This window comes from Eucyclogobius newberryi, unplaced genomic scaffold, assembly GCF_026437365.1.
Source record: "Eucyclogobius newberryi isolate DKJ021-1_F unplaced genomic scaffold, fEucNew1.0.hap1 SCAF_2, whole genome shotgun sequence".
Taxonomy (NCBI): domain Eukaryota; kingdom Metazoa; phylum Chordata; class Actinopteri; order Gobiiformes; family Gobiidae; genus Eucyclogobius; species Eucyclogobius newberryi.
In genome coordinates this window covers 10140151-10156678 of record NW_027315834.1, presented here as the reverse complement: position 1 = coordinate 10156678, position 16528 = coordinate 10140151, and the positions used below count along the sequence as shown (strand labels likewise).

At 41.0% G+C, this 16528-nt stretch overlaps 1 protein-coding gene across 1 annotated transcript in view; it reads right to left on the bottom strand.

The window, feature by feature from the left end:
* Window positions 1-488: 488 nt before the first annotated feature.
* The window catches only part of LOC140366953 (voltage-dependent N-type calcium channel subunit alpha-1B-like), a 197768-nt gene continuing 181728 nt past the window's right edge, over window positions 489-16528 (bottom strand). The window contains exons 40-49 of the mRNA XM_072453216.1: window positions 14500-14605; window positions 13097-13204; window positions 11593-11699; window positions 10489-10727; window positions 9800-9941; window positions 8108-8209; window positions 5689-5727; window positions 3195-3402; window positions 1590-1810; window positions 489-1077 (exon numbers count right to left, since the gene is read on the bottom strand). Of these exons, the coding sequence (XP_072309317.1) occupies window positions 658-1077; window positions 1590-1810; window positions 3195-3402; window positions 5689-5727; window positions 8108-8209; window positions 9800-9941; window positions 10489-10727; window positions 11593-11699; window positions 13097-13204; window positions 14500-14605 (1692 nt within the window). The 3' untranslated portion in view covers window positions 489-657. The remainder of the gene's footprint in view (window positions 1078-1589; window positions 1811-3194; window positions 3403-5688; window positions 5728-8107; window positions 8210-9799; window positions 9942-10488; window positions 10728-11592; window positions 11700-13096; window positions 13205-14499; window positions 14606-16528) is intronic.

The window sequence follows — 16528 nt, the reverse complement described above, 5'->3', positions numbered from 1 at the left end:
GTTGAGAGTATAAACCTTTTGGTGTTTTATGTTAGATGTGAATTGTAACGTAAAACTGACATCAAAGCTAAAGGCAATATGACTTTAATTTGATTTCTAATGTTGTGTGCTTCTGATAAAAATCTAGTGGCCACGAAACATCTTCTTTTACATGTTGCTAGTGAGGAGACCAGGTAAATTACATAAAATATCATGAAACAAGCATGTTATATTTGACTCCGGATGCATCTGCCAAATGATCGCGCTTGAGCGTCTGTGACTGTCTATGGCGCCTGCTGTATTTTAACATCTAAAGAACAATCCATTTACTTTTCTGAGGGAATGCTTCTGCCACTTCTGTTAAGACTCCGTTGTGACTCTTGTACCTGAATTAGTTATGCACATAGTTCGCCAGGAAACATCTGAAAAGAGGGAAAAAGTTGCGTTTCCCATCGAATCATCAGAGCGTTTTCACCGCCGCGCCGCACTGTGACGCCATGCCAACTGTGACGCCATGCTGACTGTATCTATGCAAATATTGCCCTGATACGGAGAAGTCCTCCAAAGTCCGAGAGCATGTGTGAACCTCAACAGAACTCGTTTCGGCGTGTTGTCTCCTTCACCGCACGAGCCAAAGCCGCGTCTAACTCACTTCATGGTCTTTTCCGTAATGTTCCGTCAGCACCAGTCCTTGTCCTCTCTGTCCCTGAGCACTCCTGTCCCTCGCCCTGTGGGACTGGGTGCAGAGTTCACCCCTAGGGTAAAATGATATCCGTTCGGGACCCCCGCTGCGGCCGACGGCCCAGTGGGCGTGGTCCTGTTGGGGGGTCGCCCTGAAGCGCGGTTCAGGTCAGGGTCCGAGCCGGTGCGTGTGACCAGGACGGGCGCGTCGTCACAGGCTCCCTGTAAGCACTCGTGCTCCGAGAGGCCGCGGCTGGGGCGGGGTTGGTGTCCCATGGTGAGGGCGGTGGAGGGCAGAGTAGTGCTGGGCGTCTTGAAGGCCACGCCCGGGCGAGGGGTGAGGGGCGTCTGGGGGAGCTGACGTCTGCCTCGCCCCGAAGTGGAGCTCTGAGCAGGAGGCAGCGTCCCGGGCCTGAGCTGAAAGGGAGAGAGAGGAGAGGTTCCTGATAATGATTAATACAGGAATGAAAACGTATTTTCTTTCAATCATGTTGTAACATTGTTTCCTCATCAAAACATAACTGTAGACATATATTTAGCTTCATTCACGTGTGTTTGATTAATCTTGTTTAGTAAATCCAATCCCCCTCTGAGCCTCAGAAAACACTCCTGGTTTTGTGACGTCAAAGGTAGAAAGTGCTGTGCCTTGTTCTGATGCAATTGCCTTCATTACAACTGCTTACACTAGCAAGTTGGGGCAAGCTAGCTTTAGTTAATTTTCCCTTGTTAAACAAAATGAGGGAACGCCTCACAGCTTTAAAGCAATGTGTGCTTTCAGCATGTTCTAAAACATGTTTAAAGGCCAAAAATAAATAATGCACAATTAATGCACAACTATAATATTTTTTTTATAATTGCGTAGTCACAATTAGTTGATTAATAGTTGCAGCCCTAGTTTCTGTCCCTCACACATAAATAGTGTTACAAACCTGTCTGAGGTATGGATCTGGCCCCTCCCCTGGTGAGGTGGTGCAGCTGGGTCCGGCTGACCGGGTGTGGGCCGGTTCTCTGTTGCCGTAGCGTTCACAGGAGTAGTACCTCTGCTTCTCTCCGGCTGCAGAGTGGTGCCTCCTCTCTGCGGGACGGCTGCGCTCACGATCCCTGGCCCTGTCCCGCAACTCGCCCTCAGCCAACTCCTCTGGGAATGGTCCTAGGCCAAACAGCAGATACGTGTTGGTGGAGGGCGGAGACGTTAACAAAATTTGTGTAATGTGTAATACAGCGATTGTAGTTTTGGAGAGCTGCAACACATTGAGTATATCGTCTGTGCTAAACTAAAGAGACAGATACGTCAAGTATAATCTCCAAATAAAAGGTATGAAGTGATAGTTCTGGCCTTTTGTAAGTCACTTCACTATTTCCATTCATGTTTCGTAAATGACTTGAAACATTTTTCATTTTATTTTTTTTCATTTATTTATCTAATTATTATTTCTCCTTTCACATTCTTCATCCTTTTTTATTTTTTGTAAAAATGTTTAAATATTGTACCGGGTATTCTCTATAGCACATGATGTTAATTAAAAAAAATATATGAATACATTTAACATATTAAAAAAGTAAATGACTTGAACCTCAACCAACTGCAATGTGACAATATCGTCTGAAGATCGTTATCGAGATCATGCTAAATATATTGAGAAATATGGAGAATATTTATACATGTATTCTTGATTAAAGACAGAATAGTTTTTTTTTCCGGCTCAGCTCCCTCAGAGGCAAAGCTCTCGATTTACCGGTGGGTCTACGTTCCTACCCTCACCTATGGTCATGAGCTTTGGGTAGTGACCGAAAGAACAAGATCGTGGATACAAGCGGTCGAAATGAGTTCCCTCCGCCGTGTGGCTGGGCGCTCCCTTAGAGATAAGGTGAGGAGCTCGGCCACACGGGGGGAGCTCGGAGTAGAGCCGCTGCTCCTCCACGTCGAGAGGAGTCAGCTGAGGTGGCTCGGGCATCTGTTCCGGATGCCTCCTGGGCGCCTCCCTCGGGAGGTGTTCCAGGCATGTCCCACCGGGAAGAGGCCCCGGGGAAGACCCAGGACACGCTGGAGAGACTATGTCTCACGGCTGGCCTGGGAACGCCTCGGGATCCCCCCGGAGGAGTTGGAGGAAGTGTCTGGGGAGGAGGAAGTCTGGGAGTCCCTGCTCAGACTGCTGCCCCAGCGACCCGGCCCCGGATAAAGCGGCAGAAAATGGATGGATGGATGGATGGATAGTTTTTTTTTCTTCAAAATTAGTCGATTAGATGTAAATTTTGTGTAAATACTACCGGTAAGTCTATTTTTATGTTATTATGCCTTCTTTAACATATCTTGCTTTTATTATTGCTCATTGTTGTACGTTGAATTTTGTGAATTTTGTTCACTGATAATGTAAATAAACCTTTTCTGATTCTGAATTGCACCGGACCTAGATTGCATGAGTGTGTTTGTGACTTGTTTGGTTCAACTGCAGCATAATTAATCCACAAAACTGCGTCTTATCAGCAAAACTATAAACCTCCTGTGATTGCATAGTTTGTCTTGCGTCTCTTACCGTCTGTGCCCATCTGCTCCAGTGACTTCTGCCTCCGGTCTCTCTCCCTCTCCCTTCTCCTCTGGCAGCGCTGATAGTGTTGATGATGCCCTCTGCTCTCGCCCTGCTCCAGCCGCTGCAGGTCATACTCACCCAGCGAGCCCTCCGGAGGGTGCTGCGGCATCAGGGAGGACACGGAGCGCCTCACCGGGCTCAGGTCAACGATGGGCTGATGGACACAAGCGCACGAGGACATGTCAGGTTAAGTCAGACGTAGGAAAGAGGACGGAGTAGTTAAAGCCACGTTGGTTTCACCCCAAAAAAACGGCACAATCACAACACGACTGCTGGACAGAAACCTTTAAGCATTAGAGAAGTTACAAAACGGCACAGAATAATACAAATTATAGATAAATTATAACAAATTAAAATAGGTTAGTTAAAAACAGGTTAGGTGTTGATCATCACAGTTACTGGCGATTGGATTTTGGGGAATGTTCACGATTTGGTTTGGTGTTGGTTTGAGCCCACTTTAGTCCTGATGCAGGGCCATTTTGGGCCATTTTGACTGGCCCTGGCCCCTGAGTGTTTCTTTATGCTCCTGGTGCAGAGCTGTCGACACCCAAACACAACAGATGTTTTCTTAATAAATAAAAGAGAGATTGGAAATCATAAGCCCTGATCTCGGCGATGTGAGACACGGCTTAAGCTGAAGCTACTTCAGGCTTATTCACACACTTATTTCACTTCTGTACGGCACATTTTAACATTTAACATCTCTTTATGTAATGCGTTGGGTTTGGCTAATGTAAGACGCATGCTTTTATGCACTGGAAATACAATATTTTCAGAATTGATAAAAAGGAAACAGCTGATGCTAACGTACGCAACTTTGTTTTGCTATTATAAGTCAGGACCCCTTAAACAGGCCTGTTTGGTTCACTTAATACAGGACCGTACCTACAGTATCAGCTCCAAATCGAACCAGTGGAAACATGCCTGTGCAGACTTGGTTTGGTTCTGTTCTAACTCTGAACTAGTCCAGGTTTAGTTCCAGGTTTAGTCTCTATGTCAGATGTGAAAGTGTGAACCCACCCGCATTAAAAAACAACGCTAAATTCTAGTTATTTGTTTCAAGTCCAAGTCACGTCCCAAGTCAAGTCACTTTAAGTCCTTCAGGGTCCAGTAATTATAGAGCAATAATTCTGTGGCTTACTTTACCATCTGCTGCTGACTGTATAATTTAAGATTAGATTAGAAACACTTAGAACTGTGATGCCGTCAGCACCTTACCGGATTCAACAACTGGCCATAAAAGCCACAACCAAACATGAGATGAGACGGAGGTGTAAGAGCTAGAGACCTTACATACAAGAACATGTCTTATTATCAATTTATTTAAATGTTTGGTCAAATGTTGCTGTGTATTCTCAGAAACTCTCACAGTGGTTGGTTGTAGCTCTGGCCAGAGATAGAAACAGCGACTCAACACAGAAAATGACACTTTTATACGTACAGTATATTGTATATCCAGTCTTAAGATGTGAGAAGATATTCAGTATTAAATCACTCAATGCTAAGTGATAATGAAACACTTATAAACATTTAAGACTGGTTTCAAATACAACTGAGAGATTAGACTTGATAGAAAAGAAAGAGTTAAAGAAAGCACGACTCACAAAACTACCGGTACACACTTCAGCACCACCAACCCAGTCTGTGACGACCCTGTCTGCCTTATGGAGTCTGGGAAATTAATTTAAACAACTGCATTTCTTGATTATTTGTGTAAATGTAGTGTTTTCTTCCTTCTCACTCCCACTCTTTGTCTTAAAAAAAGTGTTGAGATGACAATTCCCTCTTAATTTGTTGTTTTGTTATTTTTTTTGTCAATTTTTAAAAATAGGAACATTTTTCTGCCTGCGGTTGGATGGGGGGAAAAAAACATTAAAATGCCCACTTGAACACACAAATACACAATTCTACACAGGCTGAACATAAAGTAAATAAAGTACAGCCCCTTTAAGAAGACAAAATAGCAAAAAGTGATTCACATCCATGTTGTCCTGTTGTCATGTTTTAAAGTTCACTTCAAAATAAGAGTCCAACAATCAAGGGCCATATATCATAATAAATAAATACCGTAAATAACAAATAAATACATAAATAAATAAGCAGATACATAAATAAATATTTTGCATTATTATGATAAAAACTTGTACTGTATTTTTTTTTGTATTTACTTTTTACATCTGGCGAAAAGACTACTGCAAATTAGATAATATCAGGCACATTCACACTGTATGACTGTGCCATTTCAAAGTAAAGTCAATAAGTCAGTGTATTTTCTCAGAGACTGGGTTGCTTCCACTATCAAACGAGCACACGACACCGTGTACAAAAAAAAAAGACATTCATATTGATTTCGGCAGGGTCTTCACACGAGACGAGAAGAGAAAAACACAACATGGAGGACGGAGAGAGCGAGGGACAGAGGAGGACAGGTGGTACATACTGCCAGCTGAGTCCCAGGGCTGTGCCGGGGCAGATTCCGCTACGGGACAGACCAGAGGAGGTGACAACATTAGCTTCCGAAAGGACCAGCAAGGATGGACCAGAGCCAGGTGAGAGAGAGACTGGGGGGGGGGGGGGGGGGCTGTACAGAGGTGGGCCATCTCCATAACCCATGTTCGATGACTAGAACAAGGGTTTGTCTATGGGAGTTTTTATTTATTTATAGGAGATCTTCTACTGAAAGTGTTTTTCAGACTTCCTATAAGTGATCTGTTCTTCTGTATCTACCTCTGTATCTACCTGCGTTGCACCAATGAAATTTCCCCATGTGGGACAATAAAGGAATATCTTATCTTATCTTATCTTAGATTCAGACTAGATTCAGACTAGATTCAGACTAGATTCAGACTAGATTCAGACTGGATTCAGACTAGATTCAGACTGGATTCAGACTGGATTCCGACATGATTCAGACCAGATTCAGACAGGATTCCGACATGATTCAGACTGGATTCCGACATGATTCAGACTAGATTCCGACATGATTCAGACTGGATTCAGACTGGATTCAGACTAGATTCAGACTGGTGGGCCATCTCCATAACCCACGTAACCCCCATAACACCGTAACCCTTGTCCGATGACTAGATTCAGACTGGATTCAGACTGGATTCAGACCGAATTCAGACTGGATTCAGACTTGATTCAGACTGGATTCAGACTGGATTCAGACTGGATTCAGACCGAATTCAGACTGGATTCAGACTTGATTCAGACTGGATTCAGACTGGATTCAGACTGGATTCAGACCGAATTCAGACTGGATTCAGACCGGATTCAGACTGGATTCAGACTGGATTCAGACCGGATTCAGACTGGATTCAGACTGGATTCAGACCGGATTCAGACCGGATTCAGACTGGATTCAGACTGGATTCAGACTGGATTCAGACTGGATTCAGACCGGATTCAGACTGGATTCAGACTGGATTCAGACCGGATTCAGACTGGATTCAGACTGGATTCAGACTGGATTCAGACTGGATTCAGTCATAGAGATGTCATGATTATTTGGTTAATCAATAATAATGATTATTCAGGTCACAATATAATCATATATGTAAACATTTTTTTTTCATCTGGCTGTTTTTGTCACATTTAACTAATATTTTGTCTTTCAGAAAGTACAATGTTGTAAAGTCGGTTACAAACTTGAGGAACAGTAACATGTCAGACCACGGGAATGAGAGAAAATTAAAGATTTCACTGTTGTTTGGTCACAGTCTCAATAATCGTGATGTTTTTTTTTCACAATAATCATACTAATAAAATGTTATATCATGACATCCCCTTTTAGTTGTTTAATCTGTTATTTCTGTAGTTATTTTTTTTCAAGGATGGGCTTTATTTGACAGGACAGTGTACCGGGAGATGGGGGATGACACCAGGGAAGGACATACAGCAAATTGTCAGAGCCGGATTTGAACTCACGACACTGTGCGCCATCCACTCGACCCAGTTTAGACCTTTGTAAATACCCTTTTGTGTCAATATTTTAAGATTATATTGTGTCTTTATGGTAAAGTTGTCTTTAGATTCCTGAAAATGGAAGAAACATATTTCACATGTGTTCAGAGCATTGGGAGCACAAACAAAGTCGAATTTATCAGGACAGACATGGCCAGACACACAAATGAAAGAGAGTACAATGAACTTTTAAATCTCCACGCCTGTTCTTTAAGGGTGTGCTGTAACTGTCCTACAGAAGGATACACAACAGTTCAATTCCACTGTAATATGGTATAAAAGTATAACCATAAAGACTTTCACAAAAACGTCAGCATGTTGATGCTGTCACACATTTCCTTCACCCAATGGCAAATAAGACAGTAAACAATAAGACAAGAACAAAATCTGAACGTTTTATCACAGATTTTTTTGTTTCATAATTTCACTTCCTGTTTATAATTGATGACATCACAACAGGAAATTACCCAGCAAACAAAAATCATCTAATGTCACAATTTTTTAATTTGACAAATAAAAAAGAGCCACTTTAGAGAGTCCAAAAAGTTTTTTTTTTGTGTGTAAATTCTGCACATAATTATAAACTATATATAATAGTTGTATAAATATAACTATAATTTATATGTTCATCAGGTATAAATACTAATTAGAAAATCATAAAAACCTGTCATAGGCACTTTAACTGGTCAAATTGCCTGAAATTAAGAGAAATATCCTGAAATCAAGACATTTTAACTAATCTAGAACTATATTTTACTGTGCAGATTTATAGTATTAAGTACTATTTATGTTACGTAATTTCAAGAATATCAAAACCAGACCCAAAATCTTCAGAGCGTGAGGGAGGGTCCATAACGTTACCTTCCCTTCAGTGAAATGTGTGAGGGTCTTACGTAGTACTCAGCGTTGAGGCGTGGCAGAGACGCAGCTCTTTGGCCCTCCAGGAGGGGATAACCCTCTGAATCGGACTCCACTGGCTTCATCTCCACCAATTCCTGAAACAAGATGAAATTATAACATTATCGTCAGCGCCACCTTTGCAGACGATTCAGCAGTTTTCACTTTTCAGATCTTGTAAAAAACAGTGTCAAGCCCTGGATTTATATCAATTTGAGTCTGTCCAGAAGAGGGGACAGGATATTTAGTACAGTCCATATTAGATCAAACTATCTGTTTAGTCAACGGGATAAGCAAATTTTTCAGTCCTTTGAGAAGTTTCCTGGTGAATTATGTATAATTATTTCAATTTAAGTCCAGTCGCAACTGAGTAACATCAGAAAAAGAAACTTGATTACCTGTAGCGTTAGCATTCTTGGATATTTCTACAAATTAGGGCTGTATGAGCACCTCCTTGTCTTATTGGTCTGTGTTTGCTCTAGTAGTCGTTGAACAGTGAATGAAACAGCAGCTCTGGATCGCACCATTATTTTTATTTAAAAATGCCATCATTTTGTTTTAGGAAGTTTAGTTGATGTTTACTTTATTTTCGCTCTCTGGTCAGTTTCTGTTGTGTTCTGCGTTTTATGATTGTTCTGTTTTTTATTCAGAAATATTTGAAAAAAAGAAAAAGATAAAGAAAAAATAAATGAATGGATTGCTTCCTGCATAGAGGTCTGATCATAGTTTTTATTTCAATCAGATTCCAATTACTAGTATTCCAAGTATTTACCTCCATTCTGGTTTATTTAATTCAATTGTATGTATTGTATGTATTGTATGTATTGTATGGTATTTGATGGAAAGAAAAGTAACAAATACAAACAAAAAGAAAAGACACAGATTGTGGAGAGAAAAAACAGCACGTGTAAATAAAAAAACAAAAAACACACAAACACAAAAAAATACCAAAACCCATGATAATAATAATAATGTACATGCGTTTGTCAAGTTTTTCCATTTTTAAATTTACTTCCCATGTGTTCCTTTCTCCTTTTTCATTGTCCATTGAGACCTGGCCAAGATTCGGGTTTTAATGAATAATGTGAGTGTAGTACTTGTGATTGTACCTGCGGGTTTACCTGTGCTTGTAGTAGGGCTGTGCTAAATTTATCGATATTGCGATATATCGTGACAGACCTCTTGGCAATACGTGTATCGATACAGAGATGCGTATTGTGATACTTTTAAACAACATGAAGTCATTAGAAATTGCAGAGTTTTATACTTCTGAACCTACATTCTGCCTCATAAAATCTAAAGAATAAAATCTAAAGAATAAAATCTAAAGAATAAAGTCTAAAGAATAAAGTACAACTACAGTAGGTGGAAGTAATGTATCACTGGGATACCAACCGCCATAAAACAGCAAAGAAGAAGAGGAAGGCTGAGTCTGAAGAGCTGAAAGTGTGACTTAATCATAGGACAGTTGCATTCTGATATTAAGGACATTGTGAACATGAATTTTGTTATTATACTTATTCAAAACATAATGTTAGTCAACTTTTAACATCGTTTTTAAAGGATATCCTTGATTCGGGACGTGTATCGGGATTCGTATTGTATAGTGGACCCTGTATCGGGACACGTATTTTATCGGGAGGTACTAGGCAATACCCAGGCTTGGATTGTAGTACCTGTGATTGTACCTGCGAGTGTATCTGAGGTCTGCTGGAGGAGGGCATGTCTTCAGACTGGCCCCTCTGCAGTCTCCTCCTGGCCCTGGGCCCCTGCACCGCCTGGCACACATCTCCAGACTGAGAGTGTTTGATGGCGCTTCTTTGTCTGCACAAACACACAAACACATGTCAGCAAACACAACAAACAACAAGTGAAACGTTCCAAAGAACAACTGACTATTAGTCGTACTTTAGTGGTCAAATTAGACATAAGATTGCACAGTTTGCATGTTCTCCCTGGGTGTAAGTGGGTTTCCCCTAACACTAAACATAACTGTATTTTCTGTTTGCGTTGTTCTCTCATAAGTCGACTGCTATTTTTTCTAATAAGTTGTGTCTGTATTTTTTTTGAACGTATTTTCATTTATTTTACTTAAATCTGCTTTGCTTTTACTGGTTTAAGACGAGGAGATAAAATTTAGAACTTATTTGACCCCTTACTCCGCCTTATGACCGATAATATAATACATCCATGCTTATGACGCACAGGAAGTCGGCCATATTGGATCAAAATGTCGAGGCCATTTGGACAATTTTTGTATTTTATTAATTGTATTGTGCCAATGCAACACTTTGGAAACCCCTTTGTTTATGAATTGTCCATTATCCATTCTCCATGACAATGACAATACAAATCTTGAATCTTCTTGGTCACTCACGTGGTTTCCCTGTAGGTGGCTGCGCTGAACGTGGGCGCAGCGGCGGCGGTGGCGGTGTTGGAGCTCGTGACGGTGCAGATGGAGGTGGAGATGGCGGCCGGTTCCTCTGGTTCCTTCTCCGGCTTGGGCTCGGGCTCGGGAGGTGGGGGAGGAGAACGCGGCGGCTGCCTGGGCCGAGCGTCCATGTCCTGGAGATGAGCGAACGGCAGAACCGAACGGAACAGAACGCCCAACTTACACTGCGGGAAGAAACACAAACACGACGGACGACAAGGTGGCGAGGTCATTTATTTGAGCACACTAAATCATTATATTTAAAAAAAGTAAACATAAAAATATGAACCACATTTAGGGAAAAGGATGAATAAATTAATAAACTAATAATGTAAAAAAAAAAAAATCATAGCTTTTTAAAAAATATGTTATAGGGACAATACAAAGAGACAGTGATGTTATTCAATCAAAAATGCCAAAAGAATATACAATATTTCTGCCTTTCATCAACAATGAACTCCATTTGTAAATATTATATCTAGAAGCCTCCAGTGAGCACATTTTAACCTTTATTTGTCTGATAATATATTTATCTGAATTTGACTGCCTTCATTTTTTATTTTGCCATGAATGTTGATTTAGTGTTGTTACCGTCTAGATTATTTGTATTGATATTTAAAATGTTGCTCTCTGGTCGTGTTTTGTGTTTGTTCCATGTTTTATGATTTACATTTTTTTTTTTTTTAATGATTGTTTCAATGTTTAAAGTTGTTCCATATAAACCAACACAAAAACAAACAGAACATGAAAAACATGAACAGATATCAACTACAAATTTAACTAATCCATGTTTTATGTTTTATAAAAAAATAAAATAAAAAGTATTTAAATAGTCTCATTGTACCGTAGAAATTATCGTTTTTGCTGATTAGTTGACTACTGAAATAATGGTCAGTTGCAGCTATACAAAGGGTACTGCCAGTTAAAAATACACAACAATACTACACTTGTATACAATATCTTAAACGTGATCAATGAATTTATCGCCGTCTCTTTTGGTTAATGAGGACGAGACAGATGAGATGAGCACATTGACTCGGTGGTCCTCACCTGGGGGCCGGTCGGGTGCAGCGCTTGCAGTTTTTTCAGCTTGTTCTGCTTGTAATAGTCAAAAATCATCAGCGCAGCGTAGACTTTCCCCACTGTGAGCTCGTTATCTGCAAACACAGAGCAGAGACGCGTCACGCACACGGCCACAAGAGGGCAGCAGAGGAGCGTCGACCGGAGACTACAGACAGATGTGTAGAAGTCATGGATCCATGATGGTCGAAGTGTGTCAAGGAGTGAGGAGAGAATGCTTAAACAGTCAAAAGCACAGTGCCTTTTGAAGTTAGTTAACAAAAACACAATCATTTCAATAGAGGAACTAGGATAAATGTATATTAAAAACTGATTAAACTCTCAGATATACTGTATGTATTTAGATTATTGTGAGAATAAACTTTGGGATTTAAAGGTGGAATGGACGATTTTCAGCAAATTTTTTATCATATTTCCTCGTGGCGTGGATAAATCATTTGTCCTGCCACGTATCAATCATAAAACGCACCTACCGCTCACCTGCAGCTGCGTCAGGCTCGTCCCCACGTTTCCGCGTGCCTAAGCGCATGGATCATAATATAGTTCCCTCAGTGTACGGGGCAAAATGAAGACGGAGAAAGACAGTTCGAGCTGACGCAGAAGTGGACAGAAATCTACGGGAGACGAGCGATGCGATGCGCTCCGTTGCGCTGATAAACAAACGCACGTGTCGCCGAAAAATCGTCCATTGCGCCTTTGATGATTATTTGCTACAAGATAACAAAATCCTAAATTTCCTTTCCTTCTTGTTTTCTTAACACATTACTTTTCCTCAATACATGACCTGCTTTATGAAATCAAACTTTCGGAATGATTAATTTGACATGAACGCCTAGATAAAAAAAAGCACTTTACATTTAGGTTAACTTTTTTGAGGAAAAGGAGAGCAAAAGGACTTCATTTTTGTTCTAAAATCATCACATTTCTTTTAATTAAACCAAAATATAATGATTTAGTTAAAAAAAAAGGCTCAGTTTCATAGGATTTTTTTTTTTTCTTTAAAGGTAATTTTTCTTCTAAAAATGTCATGATAATAATTTTTCAGTCTTTATGATTTTATTGTGACTTAAATAATCCCAATTATCAAATAACCAACTAATCATGACATCGCTACATGTGAGAGATATCAGAGTTTAAAGACAATTACTGGGTTTTACATCATGTTTTTATTTAGCAGTAGGAAACTATGACAGGCACTAGGTTTTACTTGACAAATGCTGACGGAAATATTGACTCTTCAATAGTTTTTCATTTCATCTAGACAGATCTATTACATATTTTACCACAAATTATACCTTTTGTGCTGCTAAGATTCAGTTTTGTGGCAGGAAAATAATATATTGTCCATGGTTTGTAATAGAAGAGAAAATACACTTGGCTTTTCCACACAGGGAATTTAAAACTGTTGATTTTGTTTGTTTGTTTATGTTCTAAAAATGAAAATGTTTTACGGTCAGTTCGGTTTCGGACTCACATTTGTGAGGCGTGACGAGCAGGTCCACGTTCTTCAGCGACAGGTTGGGCCACATTTTGCTGATCTCCCTGCGCAGGTCCGCGTCACACAGATGTTGAGCCAGGACTCCTGAGCACACAATGCACAACGCACAACACACAATGCACAACGCACAACACACAATGCACAACACACAACGCACGACACACAACGTACAATGCACAACACACAATGCACAACGCACAACACACAATGCACAACACACAACGCACAACACACAATGCACAACACAACGCACGACACACAACGCACAATGCACAACACACAATGCACAACACACAATGCACAACGCACAACACACAATGCACAACACACAGCGCACAACGCACAACACACAATGCACAACACAAGATGCATAACACACAACACAGAACACACGACGCACAAAACACAACGCACAACACACAACGCACAATGCACAACACACAACACATAACGCACAATGCACAACACACAATGCACAACACACAACGCACAACACACAAAACACAATGCACAACACACAGCGCACAACGCACAACACACAATGCACAACACACGATGCATAACACACAACACAGAACACACGACGCACAAAACACAACGCACAACACACAACGCACAATGCACAACACACAACACATAACGCACAATGCACAACACACAATGCACAACACACAACGCACAACACACAAAACACAACGCACAACACACAACGCACAATGCACAATGCACAACACACAACGCACAACACACAAAACACAACGCACAACACACAACGCACAATGCACAACACACAAAGCACAACACACAACGCATAACGCACAATGCACAACACACAATGCACAACACACAGCGCACAACACACAACGCACAATGCACAACACACAACGCACGACACACAACACACAACGCACAGCACACAACGCACAGCACACAACGCACAATGCACAACACACAACGCACAATGCACAACACACAACGCACAATGCACAACACACAACGCACAATGCACAACACACAGCACACAACGCACAACACACAACGCACAACACACAACGCACAATGCACGACACACAACGCACAATGCACAACACACAACGCACAATGCACGACACACAACACACAACGCACAATGCACAACACACAACGCACAATGCACAACGCACAACACACAACGCACAACGCACAACACACAGCGCCCAACACACAACACACATCACACAATGTACAACACACGTCACACAACACACAAGAGTCACAGTCAAGTCAACACTTACAGTAACAGTAAATTCAAGAAGCTGCAGGTTGCCCTCTGATGTGTTTTGGAATATACTGTTCGATGCTACATGCTGCGATTGGAAATGTTGTGTGTATTTCCTGACCTGATGCCAGTTTGATGCCCAGCGCCGTGCGGATCAGACCCATAAGTGTTGAGGTGAAGTGCACGGTGAAGTTCTCTCCGATCGGCATGTTCATCTTCACCAGGCGCTGCAGGCACGAGCACAGTCAGAGAAACAAGAAGTTTGTTCAAATCAAAATGTCTGAAACACTAGACCTCTGACAACATGCTACACTGGGCATTCGGAGGGCAGAGAATCAAAGAGGGCAAGAGACACTCCACTAAGTTCACACAAGACTTGAAAAAGATTCCGTTGTAGTAATCTCGACAGTTTTTTTCCAAAACAAGACGTTTCAACATTCATCCAGTTGTCATTCTCAATCTGTGGATCTAGTCTGAGAACTCTGATATTTATCCTACTCTGAATAAGACCTGCCCCCAGGGCGGAGCCTCCTGATAATAGGTTGTCCTGTTTATATATTAGTTTGTACATGTAATGGGCCATAGAAATTGACTGACTGCAGAGCCCTCATTACTGATGAGTACCTGATTAGCATCAGAATGAACAGGGCTTCATAAGCTGTTGTATGTTACTGGTAAACTGAACCATAAACCTCCATTTCTGTTCAAAGAGGGATTCTCCTTGACTCCTCTTTCAAACCATCTCTTCTACTACTTTGGACAGACTGTCATAAGAAGGCTCCACCCAGTGGGCCGGTCTTTTGCAGCTCAGATTAGGATAAATATCTGAGTACTCAGACTAGATCTGCAGATTGAGAATGACTTTTGGATGAAAGTCTAAACGTCCAGATTAAAACTGAATGTTTTTCTATTATGAAAAACAAATGAGGGATAACACCAACACAAGAGTAAAAACTGTTCAAACGGTGACACATTTTTCCCAAAAGCTACATTTTCAGACAAAATTACAAAAGGCTATTGCTGTGACAAGCTAATATAAAAGAGTTTACATTTTTTATGTTACAGGAAAGTTGTACTGTTAATTATTAACAAAGCACCATGTGTGTTTCTCCTCCTGACTTACAAAGTCATAAATTACATGGCCCCATCCTACCTCAAAGATGCTGTAGTAACATAAAATTCAAACAGAGCTCTTCACTCTCAAAATGCTGGCCTTCTATTGGTCCCAAGAGTCTCTAAAAGTACAGTAGGAGGTAGAACATTTAGCTCCCAAGCTCCTGTGGAATCAGCTCCGGTCCATGTTAAAGAGGCCGACACAGTCTCTTCATTTAAGACCAGAATTAAAACGTTCCTCTTTGTAATTGCTTATGGTCAGGCCAGTTAGGAACAGAAATAAAAACCTACAGAAATAATACCTACGCTGCCCTAGGAGCAACTATGCTGGGGGAGGTATGGCAGCTTGAGCACGATTCTCTGCTTCTGACTAGTTTTCATATCAACAGTATTTAATATTTTAGTTCGCCTTTGTCTGTTCATTGCTGAGAGGACACTGCTGATGCGACTGACCCTGGACCTGCTTCTCAACTGTCGGAGGAACTCTCTCTCGTTTGCTCTCGTGACTGTTCCATTGTCACCAAAATTAACTGAATTGAAATTAGTGTTCGGGTTAAGGTTAGGTTGGGGTCTTATTTTAAAGCATGACTGAGTTTCTATTATGTGTCTCGGTACATTTAAAAGGGATGGTAAGGAATAGGATTTTTTATTAAGAAAAAACATTTTAATAATGTAGTATTCAGGAATGAAGCTCGTTATAAACCTTGTCACGGCCTTTAGATTACTGTCATCTCGAAATGTGAAATAGATCTGCTTTAATGTCTCACAAACCAGTTTTGTATTGGAAAATCTGTTGAGATATTGTTTTTTTCTCTCATCAAAGTCTTGATTTGACCTGAGAACGGCCAGGTCATTTGGTGTAAGCGGTCTTAGATGCGTACGGCTTTTCGCTTTCTGTCCGAGGTAAGACTATTCTTATTGTTGTTGCAGTTATTCTGAGGTCCTGGCGGTGTTGTGTTGAAGCTGTTGCTATGAGACCAGTGAAAATGGTGTGAAAAAGCCATGCTCTGGTGCTAAACGCTGCTGCAGAAGGATTG